This window comes from Carlito syrichta, unplaced genomic scaffold (genome assembly GCF_000164805.1).
Source record: "Carlito syrichta isolate Samal-C Ts95f unplaced genomic scaffold, Tarsius_syrichta-2.0.1 Scaffold301846, whole genome shotgun sequence".
Taxonomy (NCBI): Eukaryota; Metazoa; Chordata; class Mammalia; order Primates; family Tarsiidae; genus Carlito; species Carlito syrichta.
Genome location: NW_007245942.1, coordinates 443,520 through 466,516, shown reverse-complemented (window position 1 = coordinate 466,516; position 22,997 = coordinate 443,520). Strand labels below are relative to the sequence as shown.

The 22,997-nt window shown below is 38.8% G+C and overlaps 1 protein-coding gene across 1 annotated transcript in view; it reads right to left on the bottom strand.

The window, feature by feature from the left end:
* Positions 1 to 963: 963 nt before the first annotated feature.
* KL (klotho) overlaps positions 964 to 22,997 on the bottom strand; it is a 45,830-nt gene continuing 23,796 nt past the window's right edge. Inside the window, exons 2-5 of the mRNA XM_008055403.1 lie at positions 12,259 to 12,769; positions 10,759 to 11,027; positions 4,267 to 5,368; positions 964 to 3,259 (exon numbers count right to left, since the gene is read on the bottom strand). Of these exons, the coding sequence (XP_008053594.1) occupies positions 2,922 to 3,259; positions 4,267 to 5,368; positions 10,759 to 11,027; positions 12,259 to 12,667 (2,118 nt within the window). The 5' untranslated portion in view covers positions 12,668 to 12,769 and the 3' untranslated portion in view covers positions 964 to 2,921. The remainder of the gene's footprint in view (positions 3,260 to 4,266; positions 5,369 to 10,758; positions 11,028 to 12,258; positions 12,770 to 22,997) is intronic.

Below are 22,997 nucleotides of genomic sequence, written 5' to 3'. Positions count from 1 at the left end.
ACATATATTATTAAACTTTATCTCTTGAGTGCCTTTTTAAATATAACTACTAGAAAATTTAAAATTGCATATGTGGCTTGCATTATATCTCTGTTGGAAAGTGCTGTTGTACATAAAATAAAAAAATGCTTCTGAGGCTTTAATAAATTCTAATTATTGTCTGTGGAAGACAGAAACAAAATGACAAATGTCCCTAATGAATCTGAAAAACTATCCTTCCCAACCAGGGCAAAACAAACTGAGGATAATTACAAAGAGGCCACCTGGGATCACAGGAATGAACTGTGAATGCAGGATAGAATCAAGCAAGTAGGAAACAGTCAACAGACTCCTCAGGGACCACAAGTTTACTACTTAATGTCCCTGTAGAGTTGGCCCCAGAATAATCAGAGAGGCAGGAACGGTCTCTAAAATAAATATGCATTTTTAAAAAAAACAACATAATTTATGAGAGTAAAGCATCAAAGATGAGGACCAGAGTACAAAGAATGCAGTGCTCTGAGAAGCAGATTCAGACATGAGTGGGTTCCACCCCACTGCACCTGAAAGTCCCTGCTTCTAGCCCTACTCTGCCTGTCCCAGAATGATCTAGGAAGCATCCTCCCACCTTTCATTCAGCCCTGGGTCACCTTCTCTGAGGATCCACCTTCTCTGAAGTTAGGATGAGGCTCTTACTTCCATAAAGTTGGATGGTTTGGGGATGACACTTCTTTTCAGGGCTTTGGCCTCTCTGTTTTGTCCCTTCCAGCTCTACTCTGTCTCACTGTGTCAGGGTCTGAAATTCTCTCAGCTCAACCACGTGGTCTAGCCTGTGGCACCCTCACCCGCCCCTGCCACCTTCCAGCCTGGCAGCTCACGCCTCTTGCAATCACACCCTTTTCTTTACCACTCCCACCACATCTTAGATGGTTCAGTCAACTCCACACATTTTTAATTTTAAAAAGTAGCTAGCAATCACTCAACTGATTATGAAAGAAAGCAAAGTTGCAGGCAGATTTATTATAATACTTATCAAGGAGCAGAATTACTCCTCTCGACACTCAAGGAAATTAAAGTAAATGCAGCAGTAAGAAAATCATTTTTAAACAATATTCATTACTTAACAGTAATTAATAAGAAACTAACAAATAAGAATAGTTAATAAGTTGTGATACATTCATATAGTGGAATATTCTATAATTATTAAAAATCATGCTTTTGAAGAATAATGACAAAGGAAAGTTATACAATAAAAATTAATAAGGACACATAAGTATATAGAACATGATCTGACTCTATGTAGAATAAAATATATAGGAAGTGTTAATAGTGGCTACCTCTGGGTTGTGAGATCATAGATAATTTTAATTATTCTTTACATATAGTTTCTGTTTTTAAAATTTTTTTCTGATAATATATTACTCTTATAATTAGAAAATATATACATAAAATAAAGTATTGATTATCAATTTTAATAAGTCAAAATTTCAAATGTATACCACCAAAAGCTTATCTTTCATGAAAAAAAAAATCATGTCATCTCTATAGATGATATATTATCCAGTGCAGTATTTTATCCAGTGTATACTATGACCCTGTCAGGCAGATTAGTAATGCCTGTTATGACATGGGTTTATCTTGCCCAATATGATATTGACTTATCTATAAAACAGCTCCAGTGTAACAGAGACTTCCTTGTCTGAAAATCAGCAAGACTTATTTAAGGAACATTAAAGAATAAGACCTAATTAGCCCTTTCTACAAATCAGTAGTATGTTTCAGTGTAAAAGTTCAAGGCAAAACTAGTTCAAAGCTACTTTCACAGAAGTAGCTGCAAAGACACAAAATGGACCTCAGTGATCACAAAAACAAATCTTCCAGTGTTTATTCAGACTAGATTCCTTTTGAACCTTCTAGGAAGGTTCATAACTATCAATTCAAAGAAATTACAGCATATCTAAAGAACAGAAAATGGTGTCACTCATCAGAGAATGAGTTGCTATTTCGTCTTTACTCTCTCAGGAAAGGTCATTTCATTTATCCCACCCAAGTTCTGCTCAAAAAGAGAACGGTGTATAATCATATTAATCACAATTTGCTTATAATAAATACTTTTTCCTCCTTTCCTACACCTACAGTCACTGAAGTATGCTGTATTTCGTTTTATGCTTCCTGAAAAGCCCAGTATCTCACGATTCATGTTTATTTTTCTGCAAATGTTTATGAAAAGTCTTCTATGTGCAAGGCCCCAAACAAGGTACCAGTGAGACAAAGCTCTCAGTGACCGGGATTTATAGAGTGCCTCAAAAGTCTTATGAAACATAGAGTTCCATAGTTTTCTCTCTAAGTATGCCATTAACCAGATGCATATTACTATTAATTAACATTAGCCGTATTTGACAGAACCACTGTGTTTAAAAGGAACATTCCAGTCTGGGGCCTTTTGTCATCTCTACTACATCCGCCACCTTCTTTTTCATGAGAAATTTGAATTGACAGAGGAACATTTGTTAGGCATTATCAGGGCAGTTGAGAGATGGCTACTTGGAACTTAACTTTTTATTCTAACGCTCGCAATCAATACTTCAAGAAAAACATTACATTTAGGAATGGGCACAGATGAAAATGTTCCTAAACTTGTCATTCAAATTTTTTGTACTGATGTTGTTGCATTGGTTTGATTACCATTTTCACATTTTTCATTACAGTGTGTTACAGAAATTATAGGGCCTGTTGGTTTTTTAATCACCCAAAGGAGAACAAATTCAGGCATTATTTATGTTATTCTGCCCTTTTCAAAACCTCTACCATGGGCCACAAAACATTTTTCTGAAAGTCAGATGTGTGAAATTTACAGTTTCACAACACTGAGGTGTGCAAATGGTTAACAGCAGACGTGTGCATAATTACTTCAAAACAAATGAATAGGGAAATGTTCCGAATTATTTGTAGCTTCTTCTGCCTTTCTTCGAGTAGTAAAAAATCAGGGAAAGAGAAATAATAAAAGCCAAAAATATAAAGGCTATGAAAACCAGTAAAGATTTTCGTGTTTGAAAAAAGCTGCACTCACTACACATGCTGAATTCTTCTGGACAAAATCTCCCCATGGTTTCAGGTCCTGGGAAACCATTGTTGTCGATAATTTTTCTGTAATGTTTCATGGACAGTTTGGGCTCAAACTGATTTGCAGCATAACGATAAAGGCCAAACTTTGGAGCTGTACGATCGTTAAAAGAATAGGCAAAGTATCCACAAAGGTTGACACCATCCAATGTGTAAGCTGTAAAAAACAAGAACAGGAGAGCTGTTATTAAAATATTTAGCCCACAACACATTGCTTTTACATAGTCTTTGTGAAGCTGGGAAATTTTCAATACCATTTAAAGGGGGGATCTCCAAAAAAGCAGAATTTATTTATAAAAATTGTGTTTATTCTTACACGTTTAAACTCTAGTCACCTTCAAAGTATTAGTCATTTAATGCAATACGCCTATCAAGATTTTTTTCCACTGCTTAAAACAGTTTTAAATTTGTCGATTTTGATGCCTTTTAGTGCTTCTGCTGGTTTTGGTTTCATCTCTTCCACATCAGCAAAATGTCTCCCTTTTTTCATCCAGGGAAACAGGAAAACATCACTTCAGGCAAGATTGGGTGAATAGGGAGGCTGGGCCCAGGGGTCATGCCTTTTTTTGTCAAAAACTGCCGAACACTCAGCGCAGTGTGGGCAGGTACACTTGTAAATCATGAAATGGGTAAATGTGCTGAAAGAATCTCCAAAACCAATTTCACTGAAGTTGAACCCAGCCTCTTACGACAATGCTAGCTGGTATACAGATGCCAATGGGTTCCTAGAGCACTCACCTAGTAGGGGAAGCCTGGACTCCAAGGGGCCCACCCTCCAAAAGGTAATTTCATCTGAGTCCCTGTCCCCCCATACACCTTTAGACTCCATTAGGTTTAATCAGAAACAAATGTGAAAACAAATGACAGATATCAAGACAAATTCCAGGCTGTGTTAAACAGTCAGTTTTACAACATTAAACCCACAATGATGTGCTTTGGTTAGGTCTTATGTACATGAAGCAGTTAAGATGCACTGGAACTATCTGAGATAGAAGACAAGAGTCTATGCTTTTGAAGATCTTGAGTAGGCGCCAGAGATTTTCCATTTCCCATAATAACACTTCATTCTGAGGACGGTAGCGTGTGTTCATGTCAGGGATGTCATCGGGTATCGTGCCCTCTGAAGACAACCTTCAGGAGAGGGCTGTTTCAGGGCCTCCTTACCTTTGAGAGCTTCATTTACATAATTCTGCATGTAATACACCCTCAACTCGTCTTGCTCGGAGTGCAGGTCATCGTCAATCCCATTGGACGTGATGTACACGGGAAGGTCTCCATACTTGAACTTCAGCCAGTTGAGCACTTTGCGTAACCCCCAGGGCACGACCGCCACCTGACCTGGAGAGTTGAGCCAGGTGATGTCAGTCATTTCTTGCACTTCTAGGTAATCGTTATATTTTACCGGGTCTTCTTTTTCCCAGTCTACAAGGATGGTGGTGTAATGGCTTAAAGCCAAAAAGTCAAAGGTGCCTTGGATTAGTTTTTTTTCATCTTCAGTGAAATAAGGTAAGAGGAAGTTGTTTCTTTGGTACAGCCAGTCCCGCATCACCCGTGGATAATCTCCAGAGCCGAAAATGGGCTCTGCTAGCCAGCCAATGTCGAATTCCAAAACCCTCTCGGCCACTTCTTTGTCCTTTTGAGAGAAGGGACAGGCTGGCTCTATCCAGTCAGTCAGCAAGGCAATGGATATTTTCCCCTTCTGAGCACGCCTGAACTTTTCATCATACACACGCCAAGCCAACGCATGGGCCTTCAGAAGATTGTGCCCGGCACTGTATGTCATGTTCCGTGTGTACGGCTCATTCATCGTGATCCAAAACTTGACGTGGTGACCCAGCTCCTTAAAACATAGTGTGGCGTACTCTGCGAAAGCCAGGGAGGTATAGGGGTTCTCCCAGGCGCCCTGCCTGGCCAGGGGACGCGGCAGCCCCTGGTGGAAGGCTGCAGGTTGCCAGAGGGCCACCACCGGGGTGATGTTGGCACGCACAAGCTCGCTGACCACACAGCCATAGTAGTGCAGGATGGTGTGATTTACCTGGGACTGGTTACCCAGGGGGAGGATCAGGGCCCAGTCCAGGGAGAAGTGAAAATGCGAAATATGCATTTCCTGGAGCAAGGCAATCTGGGGTCGGATGGCGGCAAAGTCAACACAATTGGATTTCCTCTTCTTGGTCACAAGCCCGTCCACTTTAATAAGCCTCTTGCTGTGGTGGACATCCCACAGGTAAACATTCTGATCGGTAAACTGAGACAGAGTGGTGTCTACCTGTGAAAGGGAGAGGAAACATTAGCGTCACTTGGATGGTTTGGAAGAAGTCAAGCGATGCAATTATTTCAGCAAAACTAGCAAGTGAGCAAAAATAGAAACTTTTCTGAGAATTTAAACTATTTTTTGTAAATTGTACGTTCTTGAAAAAGAAAACATTCCACTTTCTACTACGCACATTTGTTTTACCTATAGTTTTTAACAGTCCTTTTAATGTCAAAAAAAGGTCTAGGCCAGGTGCGGTGGCTCACGTCTATAATCTCAGCAGTTTGGGAGGCCAAGGTGAGAGGATTGTCTGAGCCCATGGGTTTGAAACCAACCTGGACAACTTGGCAAGACCTCATCTGTACAATAAATCAAAAAATTAGCTGGACATGGTGGTGCATGCCTGTAGTTCCAGCTACTTGGAAAGCTGAGGCGGAAGGAGCACCTGAGCCCAGCAGGTCAAGGCTGTGGTGGCCGTGAGCGTGCCACTGCACTCCAGCCTGGGTGACAGAGTGAGACACCAACTCAAAAAAAAAAAAAGACGTCTAATGTGTGTGGTCCCTTCAGATTACAAACACAAGTGACACTTGCACACTGTTCGTCTGTATCATGCAAGCAGAATATTGTTGGATGTTTTTCTTTTAATATAAGAAATCACTCATGAGATGAGACTTCAAATTTTAAAAAAGCTAGACAAAAAAAGAAAAAACTTAAAATCTGAGTGAGAGTAAGAAAGTGAAACAATATTTGCAATTAAATTCTGCTTCTTAAAATCACATTCTAAATGGAGGTTTGCTGTCGGTAGAAGACAAACCTAACTATGTATAACCTTTGCTTTTTATTGACTTTAGGGTCAATGAAGCAGTTTAACAAATCCAATCTGATGGATGGTAGAAAGTCTTAGAATGCAGAAGTAAAGAACAATATTGTCATCTCCCAAAGTAGGATTTTTTTTTTTTTTGAGTCAAGGTCTTGCTTTTTCACCCAAGCAGGAGTGCAGTGGCACAACCACAGCTCACAGCAACCTCGATCTGGGGGGCTCTTGCTCTGCCTCAACCTCTCAAGTAGCTGGAATTATAGGCGCACACCACCATGCTCTGCTAATTTTTTTTATTTTTGTAAAGACAAGGTCTCGCTATGTTGCCCAGGCTAGTATCAAACTCCTGGGCTCAAGCAATCTTCTCACCTTGGCCTCCCAAAGTGCTTGGGATTACAGGCATAAACCACCACACCCTGGCCCAGAGTAGGATTTTTTGTTTAATGTCTTTTCTGCTTAATTTTATTAATTATTTTTGTGCAATAATAGTGACAATAGTGAGTCTCCATCCTATGATACATTCGCCTCCAAAATGAAAATAGGTGTTTAGGAAAAATAGGCAAATGATAAAACCGAAAATCACAAAATCCTTCCTCCATCCTCCCTCCCTTCTCATGGTGAGAAGCCAGATTTAAGAGTCCACCTGGAAAACCTTTGACCTAAGGCAAAGTTTGCTCCTCTGAAATAATCCTGTGAGAACAAGTTCCTGGTCTGAAACTTGTATAAAAGAAGTCAGAAGCTGTAGCAGGCTTTGTTGCATTTTATGAGCCTGTTGCAAATTCACTGCTATTTCTCTGGAGGGTAAGTGCTGTGTTTATAAAGGAAAGTAATAAAAAACAGCGTGTCAAAGGGAAATAACTTTTTCTGGAGAATTGTCCCTTGCAGGACACCCACGCATGTATTTCTCCTAATGCTGTGAGAATGCTGTCAGAAGTATTTTTCCACCGTGATGCACTCACAAATCATGTTTCCTCAGCTTCGAAAGAGGAAATATTTGCATGCTCTTTTGAAGGAAAAGTGTTCAGAGCTTGAAGGAATTTGGGGGATTATTTTCATAGAGCCCTGAGTTGACTAAATTCATAACTTTTCTACTTTAATTGTTTCAAAACAACAGCTTTTATTCAGTCCATCTGAAAACAAATATGAAAGATGAGAGTATAAGTTCTGACGGAAAAAAAAATCCTGAAAGTACAGGACATTTTGAAATGAGCATTTAGGAAAAATTAGAGCTAACCTCCATTAATCTGTTAACTTAGTTTTTAGTAAAAAAAAACAAAAAACAAAAAACTGAAATAGTAAAGTTGGACCTTTCAGAAGGAATGGGTGTAAATCATGCAGTTAGTATGTCACAGGAGACACTTTCTCCTAACAGGGACAGCCTTAGGAAGCTTTGTGGCCTCATTGTGTAGCAATTTCTGTATTTACTGTAACCATGAACATTAGTGGTTATGGGAAAACAAACCTGTCCGCTGGGAAATCAGGTCCACATAAAGTGAAATCCGCATGAATGAATCTAAGGTCCGACTTCAGATGTGTTGTACGTTTAATATAATATTGTTTTCAAAGTTGCTCAGGTGAAATGCATGCCCCGAATATTAAGAGTTTAAAATACAATCCAGGAGGGAAAAGTTGAATTTCGATGGTTTTAAAATCACTTCTCAGGACTTGAACATAATGTCTTAAAAGTGTCGCATACTGCTTGTAAGTAAAATCACACACATCTCAGAGCTGATATCATAAAGAACTTCTTTTACTCTGTCAGTTAGGTAGTTGACTTGAGAAGGGCACCAGTATAATACTGCCAATATAATACAAAGTCCCAGGTGAAAACCAGAAGAAGAAAATAGCAATGGCAGCCTTTTCCCACCAGAGAGATCTGCTGGAAAGATCTGTCGTGTGTTTGAGAGTGATTTAATATTGTGTTTGTTGGGATCTGCACAGGAGGATACTGGGGCCCTCTGCCAGGTAGAGGGGCAGGGTCCCTGAGCAGATGAGGTACAAGGGTAGCATGACCTAAGAGAGGAGCTCTGGGGTCACTGAGTGTGGCTCACCCTAGATCAAACTCTGAAACAATTGCTTCTAGGACGCAGGAAAAGGAATCCTGCCCCCATCTCCCTTCCCTTTCATTGCCAGACTTGTTGCTTCTGACCAGAGTTTCCCTTTTCCCTTGAGGAAACAGGACATGCTCATCACTTTCTCACTACTTACCACTTCCCAAAACCAGCACACAGCCTGTGGATGGGCAGCAGAGCAGGAGGAGAGAAAGGGCTCCCTCCAACACCCCCGCTTTTGCCTGCGTTTGTTCCCACAGTTTGCTGTCTGTGAGACTCGTGCCACGGTTTGCTGTCTGTGAGACCTGCCGTCCTGGGGCTGCTATCAGAGAGACCAGGACACAAGGCCCAGCAGGAGGCAGGCAGAAGGTCAAGAGATAGAATATGGTCTAGAGGCTGGGCATGGTGGCTCATGCCGGTAATCCCAACACTCTGGGAGGCTGAGGTGGGAGGATGGCTTAAGACCATGAGCTCAAGACCAGTCTGTGCAACAGCGAGTACTGAGACCTCATCTCTACAATAAATAAAAAAAATTAACTGGGCTTGGTGGTGAGTGCCTATAGTCCTTGCTACTCAGGAGGCTGAGGCGGAAGGATTACCCAAGCCCACGAGGTGGAAACTGCAGTGAACCACAATCTTGCCACCACACTCCAGCCAGGGCAGCAGAGTGAGACCCCACTCAAAAAAAAATCAAAAGAATAAGGACAAGGGACCATCTGAATTGTCCCCAGCCCCAACAAAGGGGAGGACGCAGGAGGGCATATAGGAGTTTTTTCTCCCTTCTTCCCTTTCTCCATCTCCCTTCTCCCTCACCAGCCTGACTTTTGCCACTTCAGATCTTCCTTGAATCCCTCTTTGAGGAGAGAAATCAGCACAAGGAGATTCCAGATAGCAGTGGGCTGGTCTGGGGGAGAAGGAAAGAGATACAACAGGGTGGAAAATGCTGCCCTAAGCAGGATTCAGCAAAGAAGCCTTTCCACTGCGCTCAGAGGTCCTAGCCAACACAACGTTCCGCGGTCATCTTTTAAATGGGAAAAGAATATTTGAGTTCAAGACTGCCTCTAAAATGAAATGGATAGTCTGAAAAAGACACACGATTAATCCAAAACTGCAACAAAAAAGTATTAAGAATGATGTTGTTTTAGTTACTTATAAATAAAAGATTTTGATTTGATATTTACAAGAAAACAGTAACCCATTTCAAACTGAAGTCCTTTTCGTAGGTCCAAGCATTTTTTTTCAAGTATTACTATTAATTTTTTTGAGTTGGAGGCTCACTCTGTCACCCAGGCTGGCACACTCATGGTCACCACAGCCTCGAACTGCTGGACTCAGGTGCTCCTTCGGCCTCAGCCTTCCAAGTAGCTGGAACCACAGGCATGCGCCACCATGCCCAGCTAATTTTTGGATTTACTGTAGTGATGAGGTCTCAACAAGTTGCCCAGACTGCTCTTGAACCCCTGGACTCAGGTAATGCTCTGGCTTCATCCTCCCAAAGTGCTGGGATTACAGGCACGAACCACAGCTCTTTGCTCCAAGTGCTTGTTTTGAAGCTGTGATTTGGGGAACCAGTGAACCAGCTTCAAGAACCCACCATGCCAGCACCCACTGCTTGTCAGTGGACATTGAATCTCATCTCTATCTTGATAACTATTTTCACATTCAGACTCTATCAGCAGCAACATCACTCCCCCGCCCCGTTTACTTACCACCACGCCCTGTTCACTCTGTTCTATTATTCGTGTGTCTGTCATTTTCTCTCAGTAGACTCCTTTGAAAGTAGCTGTCACCCTACTCGCCTCAGTGTCCCCCTACCTGTACTCCTCTCACATGAACTGGGAGACCCTGGAAACCAACACAATAGACATCCAATAAAGGATGCAATCAAACTCAGGAAAACGAGTTCCTTTAAAATTAGGGAAATTTTTTAACATATCGGGGGCTCACTACAGAACAGAAGCTTAATAAATATTGGTTGAGTATTTTGAAAACTTCTATTTCGTTTCAATGACTATTGCTTTAAAAAAATCTGATTAATGAATCTCTGAAGCAAGAATTTTCTTTCTTGAGGTATTTCTGCAGGTTTATGGTGTCCACAGTTATGTCTCAGGAGGGCCCTGCCTAACATTCCAGCCTCAAAATCATCATCTCCACTGATATCTCAGATGCTATGGAGTTCTGTTATATCTAGTCTATTACTTTTTTTAAAAACTCATCTGCTTTTAAAAGGATTAAAAAAAAACCCACAGTACTAAAAGAGAATGTTTTGTCTTTTCACTTGTCTTATTGGATCGGAAATATTCCTGTGTCTTTACTTTGTTTCCCTTTGGAGCTAACTTAAAGTGCAAGATGGAGATTGGAAGATTTTTGGAGAGAAGGGTGCCGCACCCAGATTGTGCCCTTAGTGTGCTCGTTAAGGAATCATGTGTGTCTCAACGAAGATGACAATGGGCCATATAACCAGCCTAATAAGGAAACGCTACTTACTAGTGACAGGGCTTGGTGAGACTGCTGATTGGTTTTGTCAGCTGACTTACTTGAATGTAGTTGTCAACAACTCCCCAAGCAAAGTCACAGGGAAATGTCCCTTCTAGGGGTTGATTTTCAGGTAAAGGAAGGAAGCCATTTTTCTCTATCAGCTTTTGGTAGAACAAGGCTGAAGACTTCGGCAACAACTTCTTCTCCTGGCTTAGAAAGTCGACATAGAAGAGACCACGCCTGATGCTGTAACCTCTGTGCCACTCGAAACCGTCCATGAGGGACCATGCCGTGTACCCGATGACGTCCACCCCATCCAGCCTGATGGCTGCAAAGGGAAGAGAGGACAAAAGGAACATGACCCTTTGCCGGGTACTCGCCTCCTGATTCAAGAGCACCTGAGGGTTTTCCTATTTAAAGAAATAAAGTATGATGCTTCTTGTTTGGTAAACCAATAACTTTTCTTGTCGACAAAAGGCTCTAATCAAATCTAGATAACTATATGTGCCTCACAGATAAACTTACCTCCAATATGTTTTGATTTGGATTTCTAAGTCCCTTGATAAGACAGGACCTTATTTCTTTTTTTTTTTTTTTTTTTTGAGTTGGAGTCTCACTCTGGTGCCCAGACTGGAGTGCAGTGGCCACTCCCGGCCACCACAGCCTCTACCTGCTGGACTCCGGCAATCCTTCCGCCTCAGCCTTCCAAGTAGCTGGAACTACAGACGTGCGCTACTACGCCCGGCTAATTTTTTGATTTGTTGTAGAGATGAGGTCTCGCCAAGTTGCCCAGGTGGGTCTCGAACCCGCGGGCTCAGGCAATCCACTCACCTCAGCTTCCCAAAGGCGCGGGATTACAGGCTGAGCCACCGAACCCGGCTTCCTTCTTCTTTAAATGGCATTTTATTCAGCCAAAACAATGTAAGGACTCAAAAACATATAGAGGATTTATTTTATGCTGCATTTAATCTAAAAAATCCAGATTAGTAACTCTGAAAGTTAATTACAGTTAGTATAATCCAGTTTTTCATATACAAATGATTTCAAAATTAATTTAAGTTCCCCAAGGCCCCAAATGAGAAAGGTGCTACATGAATGTGTTTCCACTGTTGCCCAGACCAATTTCTGCAAGATGATTAAAAAATATAAATTCACCAGGTACAGTGGCTCATGTCTCTGATCCCAGCACTTTGGGAGGCCAAGGCGAGAGGATCGCTTGTGCCTAGGAATTCAACACTGTCTTGGACAACATAGTGAGACCTTGTCTCTACTAAATAATTTTTAAAATTAGCCAGGCGTGGTGGCCCACACCTGTAGTCCCAGTTACTTGGAGGCTGAGGCAGAAGGATCACCTGAGCCCAAGAGGTCAAGGCTGTGGTGAGCCATGATCATACCACCACACTCCAGCCTAGGCAAGTGAGGGAGAGCCCCTACTCAAAAATAAATAAATAAATAATTAAAAAAAAAAAATATATATATATATATATTCACATAGTTTATGTTAAATAATCCAAAAGATTGTTTTTCCAGTGGATTTTGGCAAGAAATCAGAATCATACCTTTTAAGGTTTCCATTATGAACTTTTTGAGGTAATACATATATTTAGCATCGTCTCTCTTGGTGGTCCCTGAGACAAACCAACCATTTTCTACAATAAATATTTGAGGATGATTATATTCAAGGTCAATCCAGGAAAGCAGTTGCCTCAGGCTGGGAGATTCTAACTGGCGGAACTTCATGTGAGGGTCCAGTAGTTGAAAACTCAAGGTAGGTCCAAAGGACAGAGCAAAAAAGTCAGCCGTTCCCTTGATGAACTTTTTCTCGGACTCAGTAAACTCAGGCAGAAGAGATGAAAGATTATTCTTCATGCTGTCAGGATAGTCACCATCAATAAATATGGGCTTGGCAAACCAGCCCAGGACAAAGTCAAGAGACTTTTGACATTCTTTGATGCTATGGTCAGTCATTCTCCGAGGATTGATCCAGTGGGAGCTCAAAGCAATGGACACCTGCCCTCCCTGAGTTGGACGGAAAGAAGCATTGTAGAGATGCCAGATTTTGGCATGAGCCTATGGAAAGAAAAACCCATGGTGAATTCATCTCTGATTATAAAGAGAAATGTGATATACTTGAATTCCCAACTCTAGTTATATCTGTTTCTCATCGAGCTTAACTTAATGACTAACCCCACAATGTAAAAATCAGCTGAAGCCAATAATTTATTCTAAAAGTAGGTCACCTCACAGTGAGCTGCTACCATGTTAGAGTTATTTCCATTGTGTTTTAGCAGTCAGTGGAAAAAAATGTGAATTTCTTGGGTTGAGTGTATAGTTATCCATATTATGAAAAGTTAATGAAATGAGAATTTGTTATACTATTTTGCTATTTAATTGACTTTGGATTATGTACTTTTTAATTTATGAGTTTTGTGGAAAGAACCAATCCCACATCTGTGATCACATCAGGAATTTCTAAATAGGATTATATTTTTTATCCTGAGACTGGGAGTTTTCAAAATGACTCAAGTTGTTGGAGTCAATTTAAAATTCCATAATCATCTTGCATAGCTAAAATTCTAACATGTGTCCTCACAATCTTCATTCTTCCTTAAGAAAAATCGATATAATAAATTCAAGAAGCAATCTCACTATTTAACCTTGGCCTACTTTCCAGAACTCTGGGACAGTGCAGCAGCCTTCCTGCAGACCCAGGGTGTGGGGTACAAGCCATGAGCAAAATATACCTAAATACAGCTGCAAGGAGATCAGATGTCCACCGTTAGCACTCAGCCGGGAGTTTCCTACAGCAACGAAAAGCGTTTTGCTTCCATAAAACCAACTTTCTACTCCCACAAATTCTTACTGACTTCTGGTATCTTATTTTCATGTGTTTCCTTTTCGTTTATAAAGAATAGTGAGAACTATAGGGGTTTTTTCCTCCCCTACTTGAACTGAGTTTCTCTTTACCTTTGAATTCCTTGACTTACTCGTCCTATTTTCCTGCAAATGCATGTGCTGGTTATCAACCTTTTATTCCTCTTTGAAAATTCTGTTCTAATTCTCTGTTTGACTCCGTATACTCTTCAAAACGATCATGCCGATTTTCATTGTACTTCCCGGGCCTAAAGAAACTCTTTTGTTCAGTGAGCCAAACAACCTCTTCATACAGCCTAAATAATCCTCTTATGATTCATTTCCATCCAGGCATCCAAGTACAGCCTTGTCGACATTCCTATGAGTTCAGCCAAACATTTCAGTTGAACAAGATGGTGTATGGCTAACTTTTCTGTTTAGTTTCTTGTGAATATCTACTAAGTTTTATTTCACTAAATGTATTTTTTATGACCTGAAGCAGCTATCTGTATGCTAAGAAGGAAATGAAGAATAAAATGTTGAGCAAAAGAATAGTGGTACCACGTGGTCTAAAAAGCTGGGAATTTCATTGTGCCATGTTTCTGTTAGCTTGGTGATGTCTTCCATCCTTCTCTGTCATCCTTCCCCCCACCTCCTTATCTCCTTCTTTCCCCATTGACAGGAAATCTTAGGATGCTACTTAACGTTTCAACAGAACAGCAGTTGAGTAGTCCAGGCTGGTACTCAAGAATCTACCCTTCGGGACCTAGAACCAGGGGACTTTCATAATTTGACCCCATTTGAGTCCTAGGAATAGTCATGTACTAAATCTACCAGGCATTCCTCTGTAGAACAAGTATTGAACAGGAAGAACCAAGGTCAGGCAGGAATGAGAACAACCCAAGAACTTCCTAATCGTGGCTCAGTTTTGTAGGTAGTTGAAGTCATGTAAAGCATTGTTTGCAATCATGGACCACTCTTGTAACCTTGAAGACTTTGACATGGCTCAGAGGGATTTTAGCAAGAAAATAATAAGGGACTTGAGCCATAGGGAAATGCTTGACCCCTGACGGCAGAGAAATTCCTTTGAACTGTGTGCCTTTGGCCACATCACTTAACCTGGGAAGTTAAGCCTAACTTTCACAGAGCTGTTATGAGGACTGAACAGATCTCTGTCCACTCCAGCTTTCTGCCTTGAGTCATGTTCCACGTATGGGTTAGGAAAATGAAGCCCAAGCAATACACAACTGTATTGCTGAGCTAAGAAGGCAGAAATCAAAGGTGAGGACTGCCGACATCGGTCAACACCCTGGAGAGAAGAAAACTATATGAAGGAAGAGCCCAGAAGTCTGCATGGAGACTTCTTGAGGGTCTTTGGCTATACATGCACAGGACAAAGTTCTGTGAGGCTTGGCAAAAGGAAACTGCCATAAATCTGAGAACTGAGCATCTAAGGTTTGCAGGCTGGAAAACACTGCAATTCAAAATAGCCAGAGTAGAGAAATTCAGCTGAGCACTTCAGGCATTCAGTTGAAACTCAGAACAGTCATTGCCTAAGGGGTAAGGACAGAGCTGAAATAAACCAACTCTAACAAAGATTAAATCCAAGCCATGGCAGGATCAAGCAAATCCTCTGGTAATTTAACTTCCTGGCAGAACCAAATACAACACACTTTAAAGGAAGACACACTTGTCAGACTCCCTATAATGTATCACTTGTAGCCTACGAAGTATAATTTTAAAAACTACTAGATGTATGGAAAAATCAGGAAAATGAAACCCTTAATTTAGAAAAAAAAAGTATCCAAAAATCAACAGAAGCTGAGATGTCCCCAATATTGGAATTAGCAGAGAACTTTAAATTAGCTATTATAAATACATTCAAGTATTTCAAAGAAAAGATAGATATAATGAATGAATGGGAATAACAAAAAAAGTTGACAAACAGAGAAACAAAAACTAAAAAAAAGAAAATTCTAGAACTAAAAAATAAAATAAATAAAATTTTAAAAATTTAATGAGATTAACAACATTTATTCTAGTCGACTATAAGTATAAATAATTTAATATCTAAAAATCACAAAAATATTGAAAGTTTTATCTAAAAAGACAATAGAATAAGAAAAATGAATTAGTAAAAATATTTGATTTATCCAAAAGTATACAGAAATAAAGAAACAAAAAACAAATGGGACAAGAAATAGCAAACAAAAAGCAAGATAGAAAGCATAAACCCAATTGTATCAACAAATAAATATGAACTAAACGCTCCAAGTACAAGACAGATACTGTAAAAGTAGATTTTGAAACTGGAAGTTCCAGTTACAATCTGTGTCCAAGAAATGTACTATAAACATAAATTCTCAGATAGTTTGAAAGAAAAAAGGATGGAAAGACATATAGCATGCAAATAGTAAGCGTAAAAAAGCTGTCACAGCGTGTTAATAGCAAAATAGACTTCAAGACAAGTGTTACTAGTGTTAAAACTAGATATTTTGGCCAGGCACGCATAAGAGACTCTCACACTTGTAATCCCAGCACTTTGGGAGGTGAAGGTGAGAGGATCGCCTGAGCCCAGGAGTTCAAGACCAGCCTAGGCAATATGGTAAGACCTTGTCTCCACAATAAAGTGGAAAAAAAAAAATAGCTGGGCATGATGATGCACATCTGTAGTCCCAGCTACTTGGGAAGCTGAGGCAGAAGGAATGCCTAAGCCCAGGAGGTAGAGGATGTGTGGTAGCTGTGAGTGTTCCACTGCACTCCAGCCTGGGTAGCAGAGACACTGACTCAAAAAAATTGATATATTGTAATGACAAGAGGGTTGATTCCTCAAAAAGATATTATCCTAAATATCAATATCAATACAACGTCAGAAATTTAAAATACATAAAGCAAAAATGTATACAATTAAAAAAAGACAAATTGACAATTATTGTTAGAAGTTTTAACTCCCTTCTCAGCAATTGATAAAGTAGCAAAAAAAATAAGTATTTAGATTGTCTAAACTATATTATCAATCAACTTGGCAATATTAAGTCAAAACTACACTAAGCAATATTTTCAAGTGTACGTGAAATGTTCATTAGTATAAGCCACATTATATTTTATGGCTTATATATATACTTATATATAAAAATTTACATATTTATATAAATTATATTATATTTTATGGGCCATAAAATAAATTTCAAGAAGTACCAATACATTAAAATCTTACGAAGAATATGTTGTGACCAGAATGAAATTAATTTAGAAATCTGTAACATATCTAGAAAATTCACCAAATAGTTGGAAATTTAACACACAATTCTAAATAATCTATAAGTCAAAGAAGTCAAAGGGGATATTAGAAAATATTTCAAACTAAATGATAATAAAAATACATCAAATAAAAATTTGTAAGATGCAGCTAAAGCAGAAGCAAAAAGGGAAATTCATAACTTTAAAAATAATATTAGAGAAAGAGAGGGATCTAAAAATCAATGACCTAAATTTCTACCTGTAAAAGCTAAAAAAAGAACAGTAAATTAAAATCAAAATAAGTGGAATCATGGAGAAATAAAAGAAAAACGCTAAAATAAGGAAATAGATAATGAACAATAGATAAATTTAACAAAGGCAAAAATTATTTCTTTAACAATACTAGCAAAATTACTACACTCTTCATACTCTTTATAAATAAATATCTAGAAAATACAAGTAAAAATATAAGAACTAAAACAAGGGTTATTACTGCAAATATTCTGACAAACAGGACAAAAAGATAACATCATGAACAATTTTATTCCTCAAAATTTGATAACTTAGATAAAATGCACACAACTTTTGAAAAATATTACTTATCAAATCTGACACAAAATGACATAGATTTCTTTCATTGACCTATATCAAGTAAGTAAATTAGATTTATGACAAAAATCTTTCAACAGAGAAAACCCTAAACATAGATCATTTCACTGGTGAATTCTATCAGATATTTAAGGAAGAAATAATACCAATTTCACAAAAACTCTTTTAGAAAATGGAGGAAAGAAAATTCCAAACTCAATTTCTAAGGTTACTATACCTTTGACACAAAACCTGCCAAAAATGTTAGAAGATAAAAAGTAAAAACCAATATCCCTGGAATACAGATATAAAAATCCTGAAAATATTAGATAATCAAACTCAGCAATGAAAAATGATAATGCAACATAAGAGAGATGGAATGACTATACTAATATCAGACAAAATATAATTTAAGTCAAAAATTGTTACAAGAGGCAGAGAAGAGCAATGCAGTTTGGTAAGAGTCAATTCATCAAGAAGATAAGAACAATTATAAACCTAAATGCACTCAGTAATAGAGTCCCAAATATACAATGAAGCAAAAATGGACAGAACTTAATGGAGAAATATACATTCCAATAATGATTTTTGGAAACTTCAATATACCGTTCTCAATGATAGACAGAAAATCTAGACAGATGATTGACAGAGAAATAGAGGCCTTGCACATCATTATAAACCAATTCAAGCTAACAGGTGTATATAGAATACTTCACCAAACAAGAACAGAGTATGTATTTTTCTCTCGTGCACATGAAACATCCTCCAGGATAGATCATACGTTAGGCTACAAAACAAGGCTTAATAAATTTTAAAAGATTGAGATCATACAAAGTATTTTTTCTGACCAGAATGAAATGAAACTAAACAGCAATAACAAAAGGAAAACTAAAAAATTCCTGAATATGTGGAAATTAAATAACACATTCTTAAAGAACCAATAGGTCAAAGAAGAAATTACAAGGGAAATTAGAAAAAGCTTAAGGATGTATGAGAAAAACACACAATAAACCAAAACTGTTAGGTCTCAACAAAAGTGGTTCTCAGAAAAAATCTTATAGCTGAAATTGCTTATATTCAAAAACAAGAAATACTCAATAACTTAGCCTTCCACCTCAAGGAAATAAAAAAGAGCAAACTAAACCCACAGCTAGCATAATAAAGAAAACAATAAAAATCACAGTCGATATAAACAAAATAGAAAACAGAAAAATAATCAAATCAACAAAATCAAAAGTTGATTACTTTGTATGTCTACTTCTGTAATAAAAAAAGACATGGGAACACCATGAGCAATTAGATGCCAACAAATTAGGTTACATAAATGAACTAGACAAATTCCTAACTCACACAAGTTACCAAAGTGTCTCAGGAAGAAATAAAAAGTCTGAACAGACATATGGCAAGGGACTGAATCAGTAAACAAAAACTTCCCAACTAAAAAAAACCCAGGATCAGTGGCTTTAATGGGGAATTGTATTAAGCATTTAAAGAAGAATTCGCATGAACTCTTCTCAAATTCTTCCAAAAATAGGAGGGGAAAGAACGCTTTTTAACTTATTCTATGAGGTCAGCATTACCCTGATAAAAAGCCAGAAGAGGAAACAAATAGCAACAGACCAATATCCCTTATGAATATAAATGCAAAAAAACTCCACAAAATAATAACAAAACAAATCCAGCAGCATATTAAAAGGATTATATCTCATGATCAAGTAGTATTTATTCTAGGAATGCAAGTATGGTTCAAAATATGAAAATTAATCAATATAATACATCACATTAATAGAATGAAAGGGGTAATCTCACATGATTGTCTTAATTCAAGCAGAAAAAGCATTGGGCAAAATTCAAAAGTCTTTCATGATAAAAAAAAAAAGAAAACTCAGAAAACTAGGAATAGAAGGAAACTTCCTTTGCATTACCATGATCACATATGAGAAACTCACAGCTTACATCATACGCAATGGTGAAAGACAAAATTTTCTCCCTAAGATCAGGATCAAGATAGGATGCCCGCCTTCACTGTTCCTTCTCTTCATTGTATCAGAAGTTCTAGCTAAAGCAATTAGGCAAGAAATTAAAAAGAGCACTCAATTTGAAAAAGAAATAAAACTGTCTCTACATATAGATGGTGTGATTCTCTATGTTGAAAATCTTAAAGAATCCACAAAAATCTATATCGACAATAAATAAATCCAGCAAAATTGCAAGGTACAAGATCAACAGGCAAAAATCAATTGTATGTCTACACAAAAAGCAAACTAAGGAAGCAATTCCATTTATAATAGATTTAAAAAGAATAAAACACTTAGGAATAAATTCAACCACTCTCACAAATTCTGTGAGAAAAAACTTTCTGGGGTGATGGAATATTCCATATCTTTATTGGGACACCTGTTACATAGATGCATGCAATTGTCAAAACGCATCAAAAAGCACATTAAAATATATGCATTGATTTTAAAGGTCTATAAATAAATAAATAAATAATGAGTGAGTGACTATCTTGTCATAGACAAAGCTATTTAGGGACAGAAATATAATTACCTACAATTTACATAGCAAGAGAATAATGATTTTCTCTGAAACTACAATACTAATCTTTTTTTAAAAAAACAACTCAATTATTTATCTTTTAGTTACAGGGATCAATACTCATTCACTCATTCAACAAATATTGTACTAGGTACCTTCTAAAACGTTCATGATATGACCCTGTTCTCCTGGAATTTATAAGGGGTTACCCCCCAAAAAAACAAAATTATTTTTTGGAGGTTGAGCCCCTTGTAGTTCAGGCTTTCCCCACTAGGTAAGTGTTCTAGAAACCCACTGACATCAGTGTACCAGCTAGCACTGATGTGAGAGGCTGCGTTTGACATCAGTGGATTTTTTTTGGAGACTCTTTCAACATATTTGCCCATCATGATGAATGATTCACAGAAACAACCTGTACACACCCTGCTGAATATTGACAAAAAATGGCCTGACCCCCATGCTCCACCCTCTCTATTCACCCGATCTCAACCCAAGTGACTTTTTTGTTTCCCCCATGAAAAAAGTACTCATAGGGAAGCGTTTGCCGATGTGGAAGAGGTGAAACAAAAAACAGCAGGAGCACTAAAAAGCATCAAAAGATTGGCGGCTACTATATAGAGAACAGTCTTGAGAAGGGAGCAGGGAGACCAGCTGGGCAGCTATCGCAATGGTCCAGGCAAAAGATGATGGTGGTTTGGACCAAAGGGGATAGTGGGAAGTGGCCAGATTTAGGCTGACACTGAAGGCAGAATCAGTAGAAATTGCCGATGAATTGGGCATTATATATGGCATGTAGGGGAGAAAAGGAATCAAGGACAACAGAGAAAGTAAAAAAAATGAGTTGAGAAAGGGAAGGAACCAAGATCCTGGTGATACCGTGACCCACTAATGTCCCTCCAAGTTGCCACAGCCCCTAGAGAAGGGCATGGTGGGGATTCAAGCTCTCCTGCACACCCCTGAGCACATTGCTGGGAGTCCCCATGCCTTCTATGCACTCCCAGTAAGTAGCTTCAGGAGACGCATGACTTCCCTGAAGACTATGCCCAAAGAGTAAATCCCCATTTATTCCCTTTCTTTGAGCAATATGGTATCAATGTAATTGTAAGGCATGTGATTTGCATAACTTTTCTAATGCATGACATCTTAGGCCTTGTAAACTCTCTTTACTCTGAATGTCACTATCTAAATGTAAAATGCAGCTGTAACTTAAATTCTATACAAGGCTCTACTTGTCACATGGCTGATGTGTAGGTACTGACAATTCTGGACTATAAAAGTGGACCACAAGGCCTCAAGAAGCATTTTAGAAAGACCTCGAGTCGAGCTCTGCTCCCTGGATTCAAGTTCAGAAGTAAATTTCTTTTTACCAATTCCCTGGCCCTTTCATTGATTGGTATCAAGGGGAGCAGCCAGGTTTACTCAGACGGTAACAACGGGTCTGCTATCTGAATGAAGGTGCCCAGTAGCTGAGTATATGAAGCTATAAGTTGGACGTACATAGATGATATTAACAATCACTCAAATGTATTTCAGGGATAATATGGAATGGATCGCTTTTTGCAATCTATCATTCCTTAGATTTTTTTTAATTGAGATGGAGCAATTCTTAAAAGATTAATTTAATCCGGCAAATAATCTTAATTAAGTAAACTAAGACCAATGGTGAATTGAAATGCAGCCCATGGACAGAGAATAATTCAAACACCTCATTTGTGTCTACTTCCTACCCAAGAAGAACTCTCCAGATATTACTTTGGTTCTGAATTAAAGGTGCATGCTTTTGTAAAGGTCAAAGAATTGAAAATGTTTCAGATAGCACCAGAGATTTTTTTTTCTTTTTGGCATCCTCTTATCTAAATTTCAAGAACAGTATCACAGTTACATGTCGAGGACTTTTTTTTTTTTCGAGTTGGAGTCTCACTCTATCACTCAAGGTGGAGTGTAGAGGCACACAAGCTCACGGCCACCCCAGCATCAACTTGCTGGACTCAGGCGATCCTTTGGCCTCAGCCTTCCAAGCAGCCAGAACTACAGGCATGTGCTACAATGACCAGCTCATTTTTTGATTTATTTTAGATATGAAGTCTCACCAAGTTTCCCAGGCTATTCTTGAACCTGTGGACTCATGCAATACTCTCACCTCAGCCTCCCAAAGTGCTAGGATTATTGGCTTGAGCCACCACACCCAGCCAAGGACTGCTACCCTATGCTATTTACACACACATGCCAACTAGCCTGATGTTTGTGTTTGTAGAGCAAATTATTCCTCTTATTTCTATCAGCATAGCTCCATGGATGATAAACTAGTTCCTTACAATAGGTCTTCAAACAGCCTCCCACAAAGCAACCACCTAACTTCCTAAAAATAGCCATCTACAACTTTATCCACAAAAATAAAACAGTAATCTCTGTATGCAGTTCCTCAAAAGTTGCTCAGGGCCTGGTATCTGCCTTCCCTGACACCCAGTTAGAGGAGATGAGTGTACATGAGAAGAAAGCAGCTGGGCTCACTTGCCTTTGCTTTGAACTTCATAGCAAATCAAATAACTGGGGTTTTCAGCTCTACACACCAAGACTTACAACCTTCCAGAAAATAACAGGAAGAACCAGGACAGTTTTATACAAATACGGTACATCACTTTCCAGCCTAGCTCTTTTGGGACAGCCAGGTCAGTGACTCATGACCCTCACCCAGGGTTGTACCTACCTTAGAGGACAGTCCACCAACCCCAAAGCAGCATTCAACTTTTCTTATCTATTTTTTATTATCCCTGTCTGCCTTCTGTGCATCTTGAAAAAGCAGTCCCTAGTTAACCTCACTTACTCTTAGTACGATTTTTTCCAGTCGTTCTGTGGCAGAAAGGAGGATAGCAGTTAAAAGTATCCCTTTTGAAAGTCAATCTGCAAACTCTGAAAACCCGCCAGATCAGTTTTGTTTGAGAAAACCAAATAGTCAAAGACTGACCGCTTTCCTGGAAATGCAAAAGAGTGACCAATTCACAAACTTACAGAAATCCTCTTTTTTTGAAGTTATCAGTTTACAACCCCTGCTTGCTATGCATTTCCTGAAGACCATTTG